Genomic DNA, 22,826 nt, shown 5'->3' with positions numbered 1-22,826 from the left:
TTCTCACTTAAGACAACAAACACTCAGATCAGTGTAGTCCACCACACCCTTTTTTATTTTAAAAATAATTACTTTTATTGTTCATCTCTCTCTCAAAACTGCCATCATCCTGTTTATTCTGTCAGAATTCAGCCTGTAATCTTCTTAATACTCCATTATTTATATACTTGTGCTGGAACAGCCTGCTATCAAATATCAAGTTGACAAAAACAAAAAGGACTTTTAAAATGGCATGCCTCTAATGCCATTTTCCTGTTGCGAAGGCACGAGGCACATCTTTACATGCATGAAGGCAATTTTAATTCATTGGACTTTACTCATGTTTCTACTACTTGCACTTTATGGTCTTTGTACTTTTTTAGTTTTTATTATCATATCTATTCTTTTTGTGACACCTAATGCACTGAAGTAACACAAATATGACTTATTTATGTTATTAATGACATTTTCATTTGGCGTTTTTGTTGTATTTAGGTGTATTATGTGGAATCTTAAATTATGGTTTAGTTTGCAGTAATGTAGTTTAGGACTATTGTTTAATTTTGTGTTAACTATTTTAATGTACATGTTAATGTCTTTTACAATGTTGGGAAAAAAAGTGATCATACTTTAAAATGTTGCTCTTTGGAGTGTTTTGTTGATCTATTAATAAATCCTTTCCTATTCCCATCTTGTCCTTTTTCCCTGTACACAATGTTTTCCACTGTAGGGGAGGATGATCTCTCACCTTTCTCATCATGTGAGCTGCAGCCTGCCATCCCCGTGTGCCAATGTGCTTGTTGAAGGAGATGTTGAGATGTGTGGCTGACTCATAGTACTCGATCATGTCAAACAGAGCTGATGCACCCTGAGAAGCACAGACAGAGAATATGAGAGATATATTAACCATTCTGGTATTTCAGATTAAACTCCAACTGTTTCAAACAAATCTCACAGTCGTCACAGTGCCAAAACCCTGAAAGAGAGGTTACATGATATAGTCTGCAGCTACTGTAGTTGCCATGGTAACAGTCCTTCAGAATAGGTGAGACCGGCTGAGGTGTTTAAGCTGCCTCAGGTAGGGGTAAAGAGACATCTGTCTGGGCTACTGTCCACAGCAAATAAAAAGTCAGTGAACATTAAAGTAGTGAACATGTGAAAATGAACCGTGTAACAGCTCTTATCTTCTAGATGTAACAACACTGAATGAAGTCAATTTTAGAGTAGGGCTGCAACTTACAATTATCATTTCAACTATCGATTCATCAATATCAGAAAAGAGTTGAAAATGGGGTAATACATTTCTTTCTTTGTCAGATCAACAGTCCAAAATCCAAAGATATTTAGTTTACGGTCACTTATGACACTGAAAAGCTTTTTAATTCCTCACATACGACAAAGCGAAGCTTGAAAAGCAAATGTTTGCCATTTTTGCTTCAAACGACAAAATAGTTGTCAATGAATTTTCTGTTGCCTGACCCATCAATCATTGTAGCTCTAGATTAATTTCTTCATTAAAAGTGATCTGCAGATTATTTTCATAAATCAGCCAAAAAGAAAATTGGGAAAAATGCCCATCATGATTTCCCAGAGCCTAAAGCTTGATTTATACTATACTATATACTATACTATACCCTCGCTCTATCACCCACTCCCCACACACACACACACGCCGGCTCGACGCACACACCAACGCACGAGTATAAACATCAGGCCACTTATGTAAGCTACGGCGAAAGCTCTGCGTGGAGACTCCGTAGAACCATAAATCAAGCTTAAATCTTTTTGTCTAACCAACAGTTTAAACCCCAAAATAGTCACTTCACTATTATATAAATATATACATTTGAAATATAAGTATAAAAACAGTTAATATATTTTATGTTGAACAAGTAATTAGGTAATTGTCGTTTCAGCTAGGTTCTTGTAGTTATAAATGTGAAGAACAGCATTAATTACAGGCGGAACAATTGTGGCGCATAAAACCCTGTTTGGTAAAGGAGCAGATACAGTAAAGGACTAAAGTGAAATGTCAGGTGATGCAGCCAAAGTACACTCATGTGATCAGAGTGTTATAATCTCATTTTGGTTTTGGTAGTGCTGTGGAGTGCATCCCTTTCATATATTACTAATATACTGACTATGTAAAAGGAGTTGATGAAACTGAGTGGTGAATGTCTGGTTATTCTGCATTTTTAGCTCCGCCAAGGAAGTTATGTTTTCGGTTTGATTTGTCCCTTTGTATGTTAGTTGGTTTGTTGGTTTGTCAGCAGGGTTACGGAAATCTACTGGCCTGATTTTCATGAAACTAAGTGAAAGGGTGTAGCATGGGCCAAGGAAGAACCCATTACATTTTGGAGCAGATCCAAATCACAGGGCGAATACACAAATTATTTTTCATTTTTGTGAACATAGCGAAATAGGGCATTTTTGCTACCTTTATGTGGTGTTGGAATATTCTGAAAAGTTAGTTCCAGACTGGGAACATTCACACTGCATTAACATTGTGAAATAGGGCATGCCTTGGCAGAGGTCTGCGCTCTCTAAATGCTAGTTTCAACAAGTTCCAAGCATTATTTTAACAGCAAAATGAGTTACTGGGTCCTTAGCTTTAAATGTGTGGATTCCGGGTCTTTCACTCAGCTCCTGTGTGCAGCCAATTTCAGGATGTGACTAGCAGATTAAAATGGGAGTATGTGCGTATGAGTTTATCCTCCACTGAGGCTGATGAGTAACAAAATCAGACAGGCTGCTGCATCTCGTGTCTCATAGCCTTTTCTCCTTAGTGTGTGTGTGTGCGTGTGTGTGTGTATACTGGGAAACATTACTGAGTAAACACAAGTGTGTTTATATACAGTGTGGGGAAAGAGGAGTCACATCCAGCCCAATAATAGCCAGGCTGTCAGTGCTCCCCATTGCTGCTCCTCCCGACACTTCCTAAAACATCTTTTTAAAACAATTTATTCTCTTTTCATTTTCCCATATCATTCCCAACAAGAGGGTCACTTCATTGGCTCTGCCAAATTTAGCCATCTACTGTATGTATTTCACTTTCATCTTCAATTCCTTTTCCATCCCACCTTCCTCTGTTCTCCCGACTTCCTTTTCTCATTTCAACACATGCTTTTCTCCGTTCAGCGTATCATTTAATCTAAACCCAAGGCGGGACACTTGTCTTAGACGGAGACACTGCTCTCTGGTGACTCAGTCACTGAATCATTCAACCACTTAATACTTCTGGGGCAGTGCTCCCTGTTGGGTGAAAAAAGTGCTTACGTCACTCTGCATTCAGGTGTGTGCATGTGTGTAAGCTGTGTGTGTATTTTCTAAAACGAAGATCTGTTAAAAAAGAATTATTTACAATATTGTTCTATGTATAAAAAAAACTAAACAATACTAAAAACTAAATCAGAGTTGCAATTTTTGCGATTAGCTGCAGGTGAAGTAAAATTACACAATAAAATTTTCCTGCGTACAACTGGGTAAAATTGAGAGTTCCAGAGTGAGAGTGAAATTTGTGAGTTCGACGTAGTGACGCATTTTTCTATGCCATCTTGTGAGGCTGGACCTATACCATATAAGCCATATACACAGAATGCCCAGGTAGACAACTCCTGGTAAATAACCTGATCTGTCTCTAGCTACATCATCTGGATAATGACATCCAATCCATGGGTCTTTGCTTTACACCTGGTATTTAAATGTGTTCTTATTATCATTAAGTTGTTGGGTGAATTGTATTAGTTTAGAACATTGGAGGAACTCAGAGTAAACAAAGGAAAGCCTTTACAAACACAAGGAGAAGATGCACCCTCTACACAAATAGGGCTGGGACCACTTATTTATAATACTGATCTCCATCAAGACACTGTTACGGGCACTGTTACTGCCTGATAATCATTCGAAGCAGTTTGTAGCATGACGTTGTCCCACTATGTTATAGTCTATCTAAAAAGGTACCATGTGGAGTTTTTAGGTTATGTTTTTAAATTCACTATTTTCTACCAAACTAGACAGTGTATCTTTGAGGCCTAACAAATGTGCTGAAAGCATTTCCTTCCACATATAACAATTGCAGAGCAGATTTTTGAAAGAATTTGAAACCAATATGATAGGGCTGTCAAAAGATAAAAAAATTTAAATCGCGATTAATCACTGAATTTCTATAGTTAATCGCAATTAATCGCATATTTTATCACATGATTAAAATTCTATTATTTTGCAGTTCAGAACTGTTTTTAAGTACATATTAACAATGGAAAGCAATTCTTACCAGTGTATCTTGATTGGGAATCAAATGAATGCAAAGAAAGTTACTTTATGAACTTGACTTTAAGATTTGTATTTGTTTATTATTTACTGTAAACAAAAGAAAAATGTGTGAATCTGTCATTATTGCACAATTCCTCCAAGTACCTAACTAAAAAACTCTATCCTTACCAGAGTCAATATAGTGTTTAGTAACTCTTAAATAATTTTGATTACTCACTGACGTCCAGTGATCACCGGTTAATGAGACAGTGTTTGCACGTTCCAGTTGGGCTGCTTTCTCCGTGTCGTACAGGCTGTGTATGCGTGAAACTACTGTCCCCCTCGACGGCAATGAGACGGGTTAGAACATGCCAACCGTAGTAAGTCTTTAACACACGAGTCCTCTACGATGCTGACAGGTCTGCAGTTAGTTGCCACCCATTTCGCAAGAGCTGTAGTAATTTTTGGGGATTTGGTTTCATCCACAGGTCGGCAAGTAGCACTCGTAGCACTCTCCAAAATACTGCTTTGCCTGAGTGGGTAGCATGCTAGTGGGTAGCATCAACCTGAGTCACGTTAATTAGCTCGTAGGTGGTAGCTCAAACTTGACGTGCTTCAGTGATATTTTAATTTGGCTTTACACAATGTGCATATGGCTTTTGACTTGTCTACGAGCCGTCCGGGAGTTTTGGAAAATAAAAAGCAACATTCAGAATTGTGTTGCTTTTTTCTCCATCATGCCTGCAGCAGGAAGAAGTATGGCAGCTTGATGATAAGTAACGGTGCAGCGAAGTGTAAAATAAATTAATAAATGCTGGCATGCGATTAAACAAAATGAATGCGTTACGCTCGTCCCTTAATCACATCGCGATTAACCCGTTAATGCTGACAGCCCTACTATATTGTTGACATCCATGCTTACTTGTTAGCAGTATTCTTCTTCCTTGGCTTTGTTGATGAATTTCTATGTATTTTTTGGCATGAAACAGTATAAAGTATAAAACCACCAACGGCGTGTATCCTGGTTGTCCTTGTGTGCATCCACATGATACAAACAAAATGGGGACTTAAAGACATTGCTCGTAGCACTAATAGTGGTCAAAAACTTCACAGGATACCTTTATTTCATATTCACTTTCATGGAAATAAAATCAAACTGCACACTTATAAAAATGTGACAGCAACCCAAAATTATCCTCAAGTCCGAATAGGTCTCTAAAGACAGGACTATAATTATCACACCATCTACAAGTGTCGTGTAATACAGCAGGAGAGTGGGGGCTAAATCAATTCTGCGGTTGGGTGAAAAGGGTGAAAGTACTGACATGGCTTTGCCGGACAGGAATAAAATAATGAGCAGTAATTAAAGTGACCCTTTGTACCCTAAAGAAACGTGTCCTATGTGACTCAAGCAGAGCTTGTGTGTGTGTAGTATATTTGGAGTTCTGTGTGAAAGGAAGTGGTCAAGGCCTGCGTCCCTCTGCTCCACACTGCAGCACTGTCTCTGTGCGTGTCTACAGCCCAAACGTCACTAATGGTGTTTACACAAGTGGACATCTGGAGTAATCAGAAAACCCATGACACTCCACATCCTGCCAGTACAGTGAAAGTGAAAAAGTGGATCAGTGTGACTTGACGGCAGAAAGAAACAAGTGAAAGAGTAAGAGAGACAGGCATGAATTACGGATGAAAGATGGAAGTATGCTAGCTGCACTGAGAGAAATGAAGGATGGGAGTGAGAGAGAGACAGATTTTAAAGGCAGGATCTTCTTACATCTTCATCCAGGTTGGTCTGCTCCAGGTCTATCACTTTAAACTGGACCCTCTTCAAAATCTCTTCCAGAGACTCACATGCTTTGTAGTCCAGCTTCTCACCTAAAGACATACGTTGATAAATAATAAATTTGTAAAAAACGAATCGCCCAATGTAAAAAAAGCATGGTATCTGTTGATTCCCACAAGTTGAATTTATAGTATGACTTTCAGGCTGTTATTTTGGTGCTTACCTTTTAGATCTAAGCATTCATTTCGCTGAGTCAGGTCTTTCAGTTCCTACAGGAACAAAAAGAAGCAGTGTCAGTAAAAGTTGAGTTTGTATATTACCCCATGGAAGCAAACTTTGCTTTTCACATGTTGAAGCTCACACATCACACAGGAGGCAATTCAATACATTGGTACTGGAGATAAAACACAGATCGTGTGCAAACTAAGATAAACTTGCTTTTGGGAAAAGCATCTGCAGGACACGTTTGCTCAACTCACCTCTGGTGCGTGTCACTGTATTTTGAGTTCTGGCCCCATTGGTAAGTACTTAAGTACTTTTTTACTGCATGTGAATACTGTCCCAATGATGACAACTTTGATAGGAACAGTGTATTAGATAAAGAAGGGCTCTGCCATTCCTGATGCCGTTTTTCAAATGTGTTGTTCGATTGTGGATACTTGCAGCAAGCTGAGCCATGACTAACTGTGACCATTCAAGCCTAGCTGGCATGGTTTCCCACAGGACAGCATAGCAAGGTAAAAGATGTTTCCCTTGACGACCGCACGACACATTGCATTTCCTACAGCTGCTTCACAATAAAAGTCTCCCTGTGGTTCGCTTGTGAAAAAAACTGAAGCAGCAGGAAATATTTGGTGTACATCAGCACTTAACACAGCTCTGATACTGCTGAAAGCATTCAGTAAATTGAAAAATAGGGCTTATGAACAGGCATGTAAGGGTGACACTAAACTCCAAACCACAGAGATTCAGTTAAAAGCTGAAAAAGTACTTAAAGCCAAACGCAGTAAAAGTTTGAAAACTTTCGTTTTTTAAAATTTTTTTTTTTGACAGCAGTAGAAACGACACGTGTTCACGACTCGGTGCACCCCAGCACCATAAATGCGGGCTAACCCTGTCTGATGGAAACATGGCCGAAACGTGCCTCCACTCGACTATTTCATGTTCCATCTGTACCGCTGTCCGTCTCTGTGTTCAACTTGACCATGTAATTTATCCTGTGATGTAGTCCCGACAACACAGCATCACAGATCAAAAGGTGGAAAGATATTTAACCTCTTGTCCTGGTAAAACACCCAACCACCCGTACAAACATGAAAACATAAGAGTGCTGCCCTCGAAACTATTTACCAGCAAATCCCTCTCTCTCTAGTCGACTGCCCAGCCCATTCAGCATGAACTCAATAACCTCTGCCCCCGTACCACACTACCATCACTTATCTGTGTGTCTGAACATACTGATGATGGTTTAGTTGTACAGAGGGTTCATGGCCTCATGCATGACTCAAAAAAAACATGAGGTTATGGGATAAATGCCACATCTAAAAATCTGTATTGTCATAATACAATCAGCAGGAAACACTTTGACACAAAAAACACACTGTAGTAGAAGATAATTAAAAAACTCTAGATGTTCTTTATTAACCAGATGGTGTTGACTATGTAAACACAACCAGACACACAGTTTGGGCAATTTAACAGCAAGACCATCTTCACTTACAATTAAAAGTGCACCTGTCAGAATGACTTTATCAATGTAAATACCTTCCTGATAGAACCCAAAATAGTGCTTGATGCATAGTGTGCCTCAGCACGAGTGGTGGTATGAGTGTGTGTGTGTTTTGTGGGTGGACTATATTGAGCTACTGGTTCTCTTTCTTTGTTCATACAATTCTGTGGTGACTTTTGCTAAACTGTGCCTCTGTTATGTATTTGCACTGTTTTCATTGCGTTTTATTCAAAGAACCTTCAACAAGCCAATTTCCTATTAATTGAGGTCAATAAAGAAATAGGACAAGTCTAAGTCCAAATCCATGGGCTGGATCTTCGATAAGAAAGCGTCCTTTAGAGGACCTGTTGACCAGGATAAACCTGCATCTTCTCCCTAAATGAAATATGTGATGTAAATAACACTCTCCTTGCCCCCTCCCCTCAAACCCCTCAACAGTGACAGAATTAAAATGTAAAACTGAAAAAAAAGTTTAAAAAAAAAATGAAACCAGAGACCATCCATCCATATTCGTCCGCTTATCCGGGGAACGAGTGACATGAAGATAAAAACAGACTAATTCTGTAGGAAACACTGGCTAACCTGGCTTTGTCTGAAGGTACAATATCAATCTACCAGCACCTCTTATGCCTTTGGCCAGTATTTGTGCTAAGCTAAGCTAAACAAATGGTACAACCACTGACCTAGGATCCAGCCTGCATGACCTTTAAACTTCATCCCTAATGAGAATGATACGTCTGTGCTTAAAAGGCATTATAGAAGCAGGTGTGTCTTAGTGTGAGACATTGCATAACAGAGAAAACCACTTGTCCCTGAGGGAATTGCTGCAGCAGAAATGTGACAGAAGGCTACCAAGTGTCCAGGTCTCAAGACTCTGTTGGGAGTTACTGCAGAGCAGGCATTCAACATGCAGCTTCTAAATGGTGACCCTTATAAAACACACAGACACAACTTTCACAGAAATGTACATGACCTGTAGGACTCCTGGCAAGCTGCCATGTGTGCAGTGCAGTTGGACTTAATAAAGAAAGCATTTAGAGTGAAAGAGGGAAAATAATGTAAAAGGCTGACCCTCTCATGCAAACCCCCCTCTCATCGGTCAGCCATTAGGTCTGACTGGCTTGTTTATGTGCCTGGTTACTGCAAGGATGACTAAGCAGAAATGAGAGGGGGCGGTAGTGGACCAGAAGACTACATTGGCAGGGAGGGATGGAGAGAAGCCAGGCATGAGCAAACGAGCAATCGCAAAAAAGCAGAATATGTTAGGAGGGAAAAAGGGAACACCTCTGTGATGACCATCCCTGGTCTGGTAAGTCCCAGTGGAAATGTACCCAGACTGTAGGATTAAATGAAGTTCACAGCTGCAGCTTAGCACAGGGATGTGCATTTCCACAAGTAGCTGAGATGTTAACCCAACTTCTTTCTCTCAGCTGACCAGAGGCCTGTACTACGAATCCAGATCAACATGCCCTGGATTTATTTCAGTTGCCCGGCTTCACCTAACCTAACAACCGCGGTCCTGCATAAACTGTGTCACGACGGTGGTTAACAACTACTTCAATCAACCCAGGGTTTCCCAATCCGGCGACGCGCGTACACATAACAGACACGGTTTAGGAGGCAAAACGCAATACAGTCGCTGCTTCCTACAACAGGAAGGAAAGATGGCAAAAAAAATAGCCGACGCTGGAAATGCGTGAATCTAGGGCTGCACGATTATGGCCAAAATGATAATCACGATTATTTTGATCAATATTGAGATCACGATTAATTATCACGATTATTTCTTGTTTTATTGTCACATAATTATATAATTATAACTGCGTTTGCATCCATATTGTGCTACATTCCTACTAATACATCCATATTGTGCTACATTCCTCCTTTATTGAAGGATACTGTGAAGGAGTATGCCATTTCAGCTGTTGTGCGATCGCTTTCACACATGCATGTTTGCCGTGAAAGATACAGGCAACGCGCCAATTTTCTGTTCGACTGCTAACGGCGCATGTGGTGCCTGGTATCTACCGGACGAAATAGCTACACGGATTTCTGTGGCTCATTACACTGCCACTTACATGTCTGCGTTGCGCTCTGATGCTCCGAAACCCACGTTAGAGGCAACATAAACATTGCTGAATGTCACGCTAGTAAACACTAATAACACGTTACACAGCAGGTAACGTTAGCCTACCGTTACCCACAGTAGTAACTGGATTAAAACACGGCTAAAATGCTGACTGCTAAACAGTGTAGTGTGTCTGTATTTCATTGTAGGATTCCAACAGCGGGACGTCCAACAGTCCGCTGCTAAAGCTATGAGCTAAAAGACACAAACTAGCACTGGTCACTGCTGTTGTCTGAAAAACAACACAGACGGGACAAAACGTTGCGTTTACTGGTAAACTGGTAAACATTGTGTCCGGCTTATGATGACCGACTGCTACCTGTTGTGGAATTTTCCTCACGTTACTCTGTCCTCTGTGACTGTCTACATCTAGAAACTAGGCAGGGAACAGCTCTGATTGGCTCATGGAGACATGTGATCAGACAGTGGTTTATGGAGCGCTCGATTGGCTTTGCAAAAACTGTTCTATGAAGAGAATGACGCATTTTAAATATCGCTCGATCACGCAAATTTGATCGTGGAAAGCCAAAATCGTGATCGTGATTAAAATTCGATTAATTGTGCAGCCCTACGTGAATCACAACGCTTATCAATAGCACTTCCCCATCAGTCAGGCACAAGATCCGACCATAATTACACTTGTGCTTTCCATAAACTGTTGTTGCTTTAGCCTTTTATTTCAGTTGCAACCTGCAGTGGTAAGCGATCTTGAGAGCAAATCAAAAATATAAAAAACATAATTCAAACCGATGTGCGCATTGGCAACACGCGGCTCAAGAAGCTGACAAATAGAACTCCCTCTGCTGAAAATCTATATCTTTCATAAAAATACCCATTGGGGAATGTTAACAGGGGTGTCAGTCTCTAAATGTTTTAACTTTTATGAGTGCACCTCTCGCTCTCTCTCCGCGCACAGAGCTCCAGATCTTCTAAGAACGGTGACGCCGTTATCAATCGAGTATTGATTGGTCAGTAGGAGGTGCTTTTACACCAGTTGATCTCTAATCTCCCAACCAGGTTAGGTGTTCAGCATAAGTTACCATAGCGATTTAACCCGGAAACAAGTGATCCACCGTCGTGATACACAAAACCCTGGGTTGAACCTGAAGTTACCTCGTTAATGCCAAATCTTGCTCCGCAGTACAGGCCTCAGGCCTGTGGGGATTTCTTTGCAGTCTCTCGAATCACAAATGTGTTTCCATCTGGGGCTCACTTTGCTTCAACATCATCACTCTTAAAATGGAGACACACTTGCAGGTACAACTGTGCAAAGCTCCAGTGGAGAGGCCCGGTTAAGAGTTTTATGAGTGTGTGCTACAGTTACTGTGACAGAACAAACCGGAGTAAGTGCTAACGTGCTGCAAACGCTAGAACTGCCAAATCCTTCGTTTGACTAGAGGGGAATTGGTTTGGTGACAGGATGTTCCCACAAAAATACAAGTAGAGAGAAAGGCACATACCCGGTTGCATTTACATGTTTTTTTAAGTATCAGTTATATCAGATCAACATTAAAATTCCCAGTAATGGCTGGGAAAGAGAGCTCCTTGTCTTTATTAGACAGAGGCTCTCATTTTAACAGACTGTTATTCTTTTGATACAATCACATGAAACGTATTGCTTTATTATGCATTATCATATTGCATGCAGCGATTTTAGGACAGTGTACCTGGGAGTGTTGCCACCACAGGCAGTGGAAATATTGCCTGTCTGTGCTAAAAGATGACAATTACATGGTCACTATTATTGTCCAGAGGCAGGACAAATGCAGCTCATCTCCCTCTAGACACAAAGAAACCAGGCAGAAATCTGCTCATATTGCTTCATGGAAACTCTGCAAAAAAGGCCTCTTTTTGGTCCTTCACAGCGTTTCCTCTATGTTGATAGCATAGTGGTGGTGCGCCACGGTAAAATTTCCAGCGCCATGGTATCAGAAATAGGGCAGACGCACAACAGGGATTCCGCTATGTACACCACGCACCACCGTTCCTTCGGCTGTTTATGAAAAGTGATAAAGTCGTAGAGCTGTCTGCTCTACTGAACTCAAGCAAACTGTCATCTGCTACTTCACTCAATAAGTGATAAACCGACAAGCGGCGACATGAAATCCGCAATTACGCGGGTCCCGTGAAATTTGACAGCTACAGTTTATTGGAAAATAGTGTTGGGCGCACTGACATTGATGAATTTACTGTTTATCAGACCCCCGATGAGACAAGAAGCTAATGTTAGCGAACGCTGCGGTGGCGGCCCCTCTAATTCTGACTCCCGTAGCAGGAGAACGCTGTATTCCCCCGACACGCTGTATTAATGTTACTGTTTTAAAACCGTTTTCCAGGTTAGTGGGAGTGCATACCGCTCAAAAACCAACATGAAAAACGTAGCTAGTAATGTTCACTCAGCGTTTAGTTTTGTTAGTTGTAAACTGTGTGTAAAATGAGCGGTGACGTTAAATCACCCTACGGTACCGTCTATTTGCTGGATGGTTTCAAGGTAACGGTCGGCAGCAGTGGCGGCTGCTGGTCATTCAAAGAGGGGAAGCTCATTTTTGGCCTACATCATAAAAATTGTCCATTTATTTATATTAATATTATAATAATATATATATATATAATAATGTAATAATTAAATATTATAATACTAATTTATAATATCTGTGAGAAGGTTTCATCAAGAGGCATGGCCAGCAGTTCATTTTCTTTGTCACGGTACTAAGTGTTGATCTAACCCTGCTGTTTAATTCTAAGTTTCTCCTCGTAAGGAAGAGTTTCAAATGGCTTTGCCAAAATCAGGTTGACAATATTAGCATTGTCTGCAATCATGTGCAGTTTGCTAGCTGGCTAGTTCACCCCTACAACACTAGCCTAGCCTACTGTATGAATGAATGATCGAACAAACGATGTAACAAAACAATATTAAACTCATAGGAGGAAATGTGGGAATTAGGTTAAACTGAAACAAGGAATGTGGTGTATAATTGTATGAAATGTATGATGAAAATTGGCTAGCAATTTCGCCAAGCAAATACCAAGAAATAGGTTGCAGCAGTTCGTCTTTCAACTACACTTGCAAAATCCGCGATGGGACTGAGATGAGCTCTGCTTGAAGTTGAACAGCTTCGGCGACTTTTTATAGTACAAAATCGCTGTCAATCAAAACTTCGACAGACCCTCCAATCATCACGCAGAAGCCCAGCGTCCAGGCCAGTCTACTGCTCCATTGACCCCCAGAGATGCTGAGCGTCCGTGGGCGGGACATAATCGCAGCATTTATCCAATGACCGTCCAGTTTCGAATCACTGAAAAAAAACTGCTCAAAGCAGTCCCATTGAAGTCAACGGACGCTAGGCTTCAACAGGGAAATGCACTGAGACGCTACGGGAATGTATGAGAAGGACATCGAGTCAGCTAATTCTGAACCAACTCGTCTTCGAGATTAATGTATTCTAACGCATTTTAGTCAATAAAATGTTAACACAATAGTACATATTTGACCATTACATTTTAGAGATTTTGGGGGAAGCTGAGCTTCCCTTGCAGTCTTAAAGAAATCGCCACTGGTCGGCAGCTAACATTAGCAAATACAAATAATAATTCCCATATGAATAATAAACTTCATTGATAAAGCACGTTTCAAAACAAAATAAGTTTTGCAAAGTGATTTATACGATGTCATTGATTCGGCAAGTCTCAGACTTTCAGGCAGGGAGCTCGGACCACCTTTAGTCCTGAGCTGGCACAAAGGCACGAGGTCCGCAGAAATATAAAAACAAACAGCCCTGAGGCTTCCCCCACTGGATTTGAAGAACTGCTTATGCAGAGGGATTATGAGACACATGACTGTGCTGGCTAACCCACAAGAGAAGGCAGAAAAAAGACATGAAACACAAAAAAGGCATGTTGGGAGTAACAACCACCCTTGCTGAAAAAAGGAAAATGGCCTTTCTCTACTGGATACTATCATATCATTGTCCAGAGTCATGCCATTCTGCATCATGCCGTGCCCTAAAACCACATTAAAAGGCTTTTGAAATGTTTTCATCACCAGAAGAAAAGGTTTAGGATGTAATTCTTAGAACAAAATTTTGTTCAACCTCACAAATGGGAACCTTCACAACTACAAACAACTTTTGGGTGGATCTACCAGAACTTCCTAAATGTTTCCAGCCTTCTTGTTCAGCTCCTGGCTGCACAGCACAGCCCAGTGCTGCCTTAAGTGGACTAGTTTCTATTATTATATAAAGCCTTGTGGTAAACGTAGTTATTTGTACCCCAGTGGTTTTGAACTTACACAGCATGTATGTACACTCCTGCAGTCTTGTTATGGCCTCTGCTGGCCTCTGCAGCAATTTCGCCATTACAAACTACACATAAGTTGTCAGTCACTGCGCTAGATGTCGCTTGATGTGAGTAGCACGCAACTGTGTTGTAAGCTCCGCCAGTACAAGATAAGTGTTGATTCTGTGTATTGGCTTTTGTATTGTGAAGACTAAGGCACTTGCCTAACTACCTGGGGAGTAGGCCAGGTCAAGTTTTCAGGAAAATGTACATCTACACACACACACATTCAAAACTCTTTTTTGTTTAGAAACACTAGGGACAGGGGTGTTGGTTCAAATGTTTTGAAAAGGTAAGAGCAGGACAGGTTATATAGTTGAGGTTTTATTTTTAGTTTCTTTGTTCAGAGACAAGTTTAGTGTTGATAAAATATATATATATTTTTTATCAAAACTACACTTACTATTCAGACCTGTTCTTATAATTACTGTAATGTGATAAGGCCAATTAAAGAATACTAAATGTTAAGGCTAAAACAACCTTTAAGGACACCAATTTTCTTTGTGAATGAATAAGGTATTGTAAATAAATAAATGTTCTTCCTTAAAATACAGGGGGCATAAGTATACACAACCCTATGTTAAATTCCCATAGAGGCAAGCAGATTTTTATTTTTAAAGGCCAGTTATTCCAAGATACTATGCATCCGGATAAAGTTCCCTTGGCCTTTGGAATTCAAATCCCCACATCATCACATACTCTTCATCATACCTAGAGATTGGCATGGTTTTATTTCAGTTAGCCTAATAGCTGGTTTGATTTGCACTGAGAGATGATCTTATGGAAAGTATCCCATGCCAATTTCTAGGTGTGTGTATACTTATGCCCCCTGTATTTTAAGGAAGAACATTTATTTATTTACGATACATTATTTATTCACAAAGAGTGTCCTTAAAGGTTGGATATTTTTAAATAAGGCATTAAGATCAATTTCCAAAATGTTTTTTTATTCCTCTTTTTAGTCAACTTTAGCATGGGTGTGTAAACTTATGCAAGCCACTGTACACTGTGTCTTCATTAATTCAGAGGTGTGTTTTGGGCGTACCATGCAATAAACCAATCAGTGTCATCTCCCATTTCCCTTTAAAAGCCAGGCGCGTTTGAACCTTGGCGCATTGCTATTATGATCGCAGATATGTACCGTAATATTTTTATTTGTATGTTTGTGTGCTGCTGCACTTCCCTGTGTGTGTGTAACAAACATAGTGTGCGTGCGTTGTGTATAAGCCTAGGCACATTTTACTAATTCGCTGTTAAAATAACGATGAATGAAATGCTGCGCTGTTGACTTTAGACCAGGTTTTTGATGGTCAATGGCGCGATCACTTCCCGCCACCTCAAGATAGCAATACGCCAAGAATTCACCTGAACACACCTCCCTGTAAGACTAGCACGCCCATGGGCGCAGGTGCATTTACTATTTAAACGACGTGGACGCTGGACGGTCTTAAAATAGCAAAGACACTTGTGTTGGGTTTTGCGCCGCGCTACAAGATAGGGCCCTATCAGCTCCAAAACTCTCTGTATTTCTCAGCATGGCTGCGTTTAGAAATTGGTGTCGTCCGGCGACAGAAGATTGAGCGAAGATAATGACCTCTTCTGAAGAGTCCATTATGTATTTTTTAATCCTCAGTATCCTCCTTGGCTGCGGGGGAGGGGTGGGGGTGGTGCGCGATCACGGAAGGCTTGTATCATGTGGACGCCCCGACAGTGTTGTTGCCTCATGGGAAAGACAGAAACTATGCACTATAGCTTTAATGAACAGTCTATAAAATATCAGAAAATGTCCATCAATTTTCTGAAGCCCAAATTTATTATCATTATGTCTTTAAATTGCTTGTTTTTCTGACCACAAATTCTAAAACCCACATAACATAAAATCACCAAATATCAACATTTAAGGAGCTAGAACACCTGAATTTTTTATTAACAATTTCTTTTTTGGTGGGAAACTACTATGGGATCCTGCCCTTGTGACTGCACTTGCGGTCTGTGGGGTTAGCAAAACAATTTGAGCAAGTTGCGCTCTCCTGTTGAAGCTTTTGCCATCAAAAAGCAGCGGTTGGCAGCTTCACGACAGCAGTGTTTGCGGGGATAAGGACTGCCGTACAGGGGGAAAAGCAGGAGCTCAGCAGGCTGGGGTTGTGATGGCTTTCCATACTGCCAATGGATTTAAGAGGAGATAATGACGTTTCACTAGAGGTGGCAAATAACATAATTTCAAGTAGGAACTACCCTTTTTATTCACCACCTTTTCTGGCATGGTTTTCAGCATTTCAGCACTTCCTCATTGGCTGAAATGATTATTATAATTTATTAATTTATTTATAATTACCAGCAACGACGAATCAAGTTACAAAACAGCCGAAACTATGTAAGGGAAAAAAGGACAAATATCTAGAGAGACTACACTCAGTTGCCAGTTTAATAAGGACACCTAGCTTAAACTAATGTAGCTTAACATAACAGAACTACAACAAGACCTACCTGTATGAAGGTTATAATGTTTAGTTTGTGTTAAAAAAGGTTTAAGTCTGTGTTCTTGCGCTGATATGTCCGTTCACCTGTGTTTAGTGTCACGTTGAACCTCACCTGTATCTGTTTGAGCACTTTGGGTATGGGTTTACAGTTGAGTTTCTGACAAGCTTGTTTGTAGGAAGAGAGGATCTCCTCCACCGTCACATTCTGAGCTGCAAAACACAAAAAATTAAGGTTAGGTTTGCGTTTATTGCTTTGTTTGTTTCTCTCTCACACACACACACACACACATATATGACATATGACACAACACTGCCATATCATTCGGTTAACTGACGCTTATTTATTTTGTGTGCTTTGCGGTCCACACACTTCTTACACCTGTGCAAACAATACAAGAAATTGCAATGGTGGATTGGGCTTCAGCTGGATTTGCCCTGATAACAGATCATGCATATCAAGCAGGGATGTCCAACATGACTTGAGGAAATTATCAACATAATGAAGTCTAGGACTGGGACACACTTGGAAATGGTCTTTTTTTTTTTTTTTTAAGTAGCCCGTTTGTGTGTTTGCCTTGGGAGCACTCTCTTAACAGAGAGGATCAGAAATCGTGACCCCCTTTAAGGGCTCCCTTACTTAAGTCAGCAAAAAGGAGGTATTGTTCTTGGTGTGTGCGTGTGGGTCAGCCGCTGCTGCCTTCCCAGACTGTAGTAGGGGCCAACTCCAGTCAGATGACTGGGCAACATTCAGACCCACTGTTCTGGCTGAGAGACTCTGCTGAGAGATGAAGTCAGGCACTCGAGGAATGAAATGAAAAAAGAATGAAAAAATGGTGCATGTATGGAGGAATTCAGAAAGATCAGGACATAAAAAAAATCTTAGACTGTGTAACAGATAAATACATTCAGAGTAAGCAGTGCATGCTGATACAGACAGAAACTGTCCCTATGCTTCTACTGTACTAACAGTACTGTACACATAGGGCTAGTGTGTGTGAATCCGACTGTGCTGCAGTCAGCATTTTTGATTTCTCTCGCCAAGGTGACAACTTGTCCGCTTTATTTTTCAGTCGCCTCCATCTCCTCTCCCCTTTGCAGGGATCCAGACTAACTCTTTGCCTTGATTGCACTGGTGCACCTAACTTTTTTATTTAGGTGCACCAGCACAAAATTTAGGTACACCCAAATTTTTCCTCGCGTCGCCATTAGCGCTGAATGGCGATACACGATATATAGCTCTGTATTTTTTTTTACAAAAAAAACTGTCGTTCTATACAAATAGATTCAGCACGTAGATTTAGATGGTTGAATCTGTAATTTTTGTACAAGCACAGGTCAGAATGAATAACCTGCTGGTGGTACAAATAGGCAGGTCAAAAACCTGCATGAGCAGCTGTGCAAGTCTGACCAACTGTGTTATTCACCGTCTAAATGAATCGGAACAAACGTCCGGTCGTGGGTTAAGTACTACAAGAGACAATACTGCAGTGAGTCTGAGATAATGGTGTGAGAGACTAAATTAAAGGGTGAATTAGTGTCTCATAAATACAAGGAGAACGGCCACAACATATCTTTTGCTTGTTTTGAGACCCAGACCAGCCACCCAAACAGCCACTCAAATCTTGACTATATATATATATATATATATATATATATATATATATATATATAATTATAATGAATTTACGTGTATGCACATGAAAATGGTTAGATGACGATGTGCTGACTGCTACGTTCAGTGACAAGATACATACAACACTATATAGGTGCAAGCCTCAAATATGCACTCTGCATCAGATTTGATAACTTTTAATCATTGTTAAAATTGCACACTGCGCACAAGCCTAACTTTTCCTCAGACAGTTAACCATAAGTAGTCACAGACTGACCCTTAATCAACTGTTTATATAAATACATCTGACTGCTCCACAAGTCTTTAGACGTTTTCAAGTGAGATAAAAATGCTTGTTGGGTGTTGAGCTTTTTTCAAAATCCTATAGCTCCTTTTACACTGCATCCAAAGTGTAAACTCATCATTTAATTAATAAAAGGATGTAAATAACTTGCCTTGGTGGCTTAAGTTGAGGCTCTCCAATATTCATGCTAGCTTCCAAGGTATTGTTGGAAGCTAATGTAGTTATTATATCCTGAAATGCCATTGTAATTAAGGTCTACTCAATTAATCTGAATTTGGGCTCTATCTACAAAACGTATCTGGACACAGAACTACGAATTTAACCTAAATGCCTCTGTTGCCAGTTTATGAAAGCGCAGTCTTGTAAACAGCAGAGTGTGTGCGTTCCAGTGAACACTGTGTCCTTGGAAAAGTGTTATTGTGCAGAGTGCTGTGGAGCAAGTGTGTGTGTGTGTGTGTGTCAACACTTCCTGAGGGAAGGGTGGGAGGTAGAGGTGGGAAAGGGTCCCATGCTTACTACACAGTATTTTCACACATAGCTCATTAGATAGAGAAAGAGAAGGGGAGGGAAGCAAGATGAGACTGAATTAAAAAAAAAAAAAAAAGGTCTAATTTAGCACTATTGTGCTCAAAATCAAATAAAGCAGTGTAAGGAAGCTTATATTAAACACCTCAACAAAAAATAAACTACTCGTATGTGAAAGTAGGAAATAGTGAAAATGGACAAAGAAAAAAAAGAAAAAAACAGTAACAAAGAGCAACTCAGGAGTCAAATGTTTGGTGTTAAACAGAAGATGTGAGCTTCGGCCCTGCAAGATCATTAAGAGCTGAGCTACAGCTGTTGCCTGCATTTCTTTGTTTTATTGCACTCCCCCCAGTGCTGCTGGTACGTGTATGAAGGGAGTAGTGATGAGGAGATACGCAGAAGGGGGAGAGAGGGAGGAGAAACGACTGCTCCAAACAACATCTTTGAAAACCAGGTTAAGAGGAAGTAGAGGTAAAGTCTGATTACAGTAAGTGTGCAAAGGAGAATCTGTAAATAGACCTCTTTCTTTGAGAGACAAGACATTTAGCTACAAAGATAAACCACTTATCGCTGAATATATCACTGCCAACCGGTTAAAGAGCAGAGTTCAAAATAGAGGTCGACCGATAGTGGATTTTATCGATACCGATAGCTAGGTTGGGCCCTATTTGACGATAACCGATTAATCGACCGATAGTATTTAGAATTGATACTGGATAAAACAGTTGACAAAATACATAAATTTTTTTCAAAAAAAGTCCAGACACTTTTGCCAATAATCAAAATAATAATTTCATATTTATTGATATTACACCCACAGCAATGCTACACAAGCATGTATGTAGGAGAACTGTTTTAGACAACACACATTGTGTGTTGTCTAAAACAGTTCTCCTACATATTTGGAGTCATCCAGTGCAAAAATAAACATAATGAGCATTATAATTCATATAAAAGGACAAACTATTTACATTTCTTCAAAAAAGGCCCAAATGTATGCCAAATCTCAAAACAGTGACGCCATTATTCTCTGTAGAATGGGCCTTTTTTGAAGAACTGTAAATAGTTTGTCCTTTATATGAATTATAATGCTCATTCACTGGATAGACCTACAACCAATCAGAGCAACGGAACTCAACGCAACTGTCAACAGAACTCCATAGCAACCACTCTTTGCACAATGCATTCGTTCTAACTTCCGACTTTTAGACTTTTTTGAAGCTGGATATATCATTTTTGCGTGTAAATATAAACGTGGATAACGTTAGTGATAGTGACATGCTTGCTACAGTCGCATTTCTAGAGATGAATCGGCGAAAACACGTTTTATTTCAATGAGACACGCCACGGCTTTGTTCAAAAGTCGCTGGGCGCTCCCTCTCTTCACTCACTATCTCGCTCCACCATATAACGCTACCGTGCTTTCGGGCAGTTGTTGATGCTCCTCCACTGAGGATTTGAAAATGAATGCGCTGTCGATTCTACACATCTCAATTCTCCGGCGGCAGCCACTAGACGGATCGTGGACGATTTGGGTCGGACTTGCGTTTATTTTTGTCAGTGTTTAACCGCTTGAGGTAAGTTAGCCTACTACTAATGTTTAGCGTCATCTCAGCCTCGAAAGCAAACAAACATACTGTTGTGCTGTTCTTTCTCTACTAATGCAGCATCTATTCAATAAATTAATAACTTTATAATGATATGACAAATTGTACTGTATACATACCTTTTTGCTGTCGATGCTTTAAACGCGCATCTGAGGTCAGCCTTCTCCGCACAGCATGTGCTCTCCGTGCAGCGCGCAGTAACACGTGTCGAAAATAAACAACACGAGGCATCAGTGATAGTTTTTATTTCGCCTCTAGAGGCCGCTATTGTAATGCATGATGCCAGCAGACCCTTCTCAGCTCTCGTGTACTGTGTAATGAATGACAGCGCGCTTCTCAGCGCCAGCAACGGACGCAACCAGGAAAACTATCGGGTAATATTTGTTGCGTTAACGTTAGCCCCGAACAATTCGTCCCGCAACCAACGTTAACATTGGTGCCGTTACCGTAGTTCGCGCAGCAAATAATCACACTTTTCATAAATCCAATTTGCCCCGACCATCCCTTCAATAAACAAAACCTGCCGTTCAAGTTGTACAGGAGAAAGAAAGCATAAAGGGAAGGGCAGCTGCTTTAAAAACACAGTGGATTAGGCATGAAGACGAGAAAGAGACAAATAGTACAGGGGACTTGTCCATCTCTGCTCTGACTCAGTGAATCTGCTAAATGACACAAACCAGCAGCACACCCACTTTCCACTTGTTATTGTTGTTGGCCACCGTCCACTGTGCAACTACACACACAAAATCACCTGCTGCTTCCAGAGCTGAGCTTGTAAGCAAAATATAATAAGAAAGCAGGACCCTGACACAACAGCATCTAGCTTCCGGACTCAGATCAACAGAGGTCAACGAAGCACTTTGGACTTCATGGTTAAGAATGATAATGAGCTTTTGACTACTTTCTTGCTGGTGCAGATTTAGCCTTTATTGGAGCAAACAAGTTGAACAATGGGATCAACAACAGGCTGGAGTTACGCAAGACAGTCACCCAACTAACATGTTGAAACAATACTGTACTGAAATTATTTGTAATAATTATTCATACAAGTGCTAACAAGTCAATTAAACTGATCAATATCATACGACAACAATAGATCTCTAAATTGTTTTCCTCAGCTCTAACCATCACATACTTCCCCCTCATGATGTAGATGGTGTTGAAGGTAGAAAAAAGGAAATCAATGCAATCAAATGTAGGTGGTCCCGTCATGACAGGGCATCTGGAAATCAATTTGGTATAATCTGGTTTCTTGGGGTATGCCCCTCTAAAAGGCTGGTGCATTGTGAATACACCAAATATAGGAAACCATATTTACCTTTCCTAAGCTCTTTAATAAACCATGCCCGTTTAAACTCTATCCTAACAAATTAAGGTTCCGTTGCATCTGTGCTTCAGTACACAGCTATGCCATTGTATCGGTATCTTGGGGAGAGGAAAAACTAAAGACAACAAGGGAGGTATACCTGCCATACATTATAAATTGATTACTTAAGATAACAAGTACATAAAAGTACACAACAACACATATACGAGGAGCGAGCTGTAGTTACAGTATGTCAAACTGCTTTTGTTGGATTTTTTTACAGCTAGGCATTGCAAATGAGCAGATGTTCAGTCACCTGGAACCTGCTACTTCACTTACACACCTTAATGACACTGAAGCTATAAAGCACAAGGTGAGGTCAGGATTTTCAGTGAAAAATGAATACGTCATTTTACTTCAACAATGAAGAGAAGGCAGGCATCAGTAACTTCAAATAACATACGTGAGGTTCGAGTTAATCTCAGTATGAAGACATTAGGTACTTAGAAGCTACAGTATGTGCAGTGTTTTCCCTAGGTTTGTGGAAGACTTAAGTGAACATATTTGGCAGGGGGTTTAGGGGTCCTACCTCAAGAAAAAAAAAAGAAAATGCAATTTCACATCATTTTGGACTTTTATTATCATATCTGTTTAGAAGTTCGCTGGGGACCAACTACAATCATTAGATCTGAGAAAAGTAATTTAGTTAGTTTTGATGGCCACATTGATTTATATATTGGATTTCTGCTTAGGTGGTGCCCAAAATGGCTCGGGTGCTGCGCCTAAT

General features: G+C 40.3%; 1 protein-coding gene across 1 annotated transcript in view; it reads right to left on the bottom strand.

Moving 5' to 3' along the window:
* Positions 1-22,826, bottom strand: part of ppp1r37 (protein phosphatase 1, regulatory subunit 37) — a 55,781-nt gene that overhangs the window by 14,972 nt on the left and 17,983 nt on the right. Inside the window, exons 2-5 of the mRNA XM_039823641.1 lie at positions 16,798-16,895; positions 6,237-6,282; positions 6,005-6,105; positions 728-847 (exon numbers count right to left, since the gene is read on the bottom strand). Of these exons, the coding sequence (XP_039679575.1) occupies positions 728-847; positions 6,005-6,105; positions 6,237-6,282; positions 16,798-16,895 (365 nt within the window). The remainder of the gene's footprint in view (positions 1-727; positions 848-6,004; positions 6,106-6,236; positions 6,283-16,797; positions 16,896-22,826) is intronic.

The sequence above is a fragment of the Perca fluviatilis genome, chromosome 2, assembly GCF_010015445.1.
Source record: "Perca fluviatilis chromosome 2, GENO_Pfluv_1.0, whole genome shotgun sequence".
Taxonomy (NCBI): domain Eukaryota; kingdom Metazoa; phylum Chordata; class Actinopteri; order Perciformes; family Percidae; genus Perca; species Perca fluviatilis.
The sequence above is the reverse complement of the archived record's forward strand: the minus strand, read 5'-3'. Positions and strand labels throughout refer to the sequence as shown.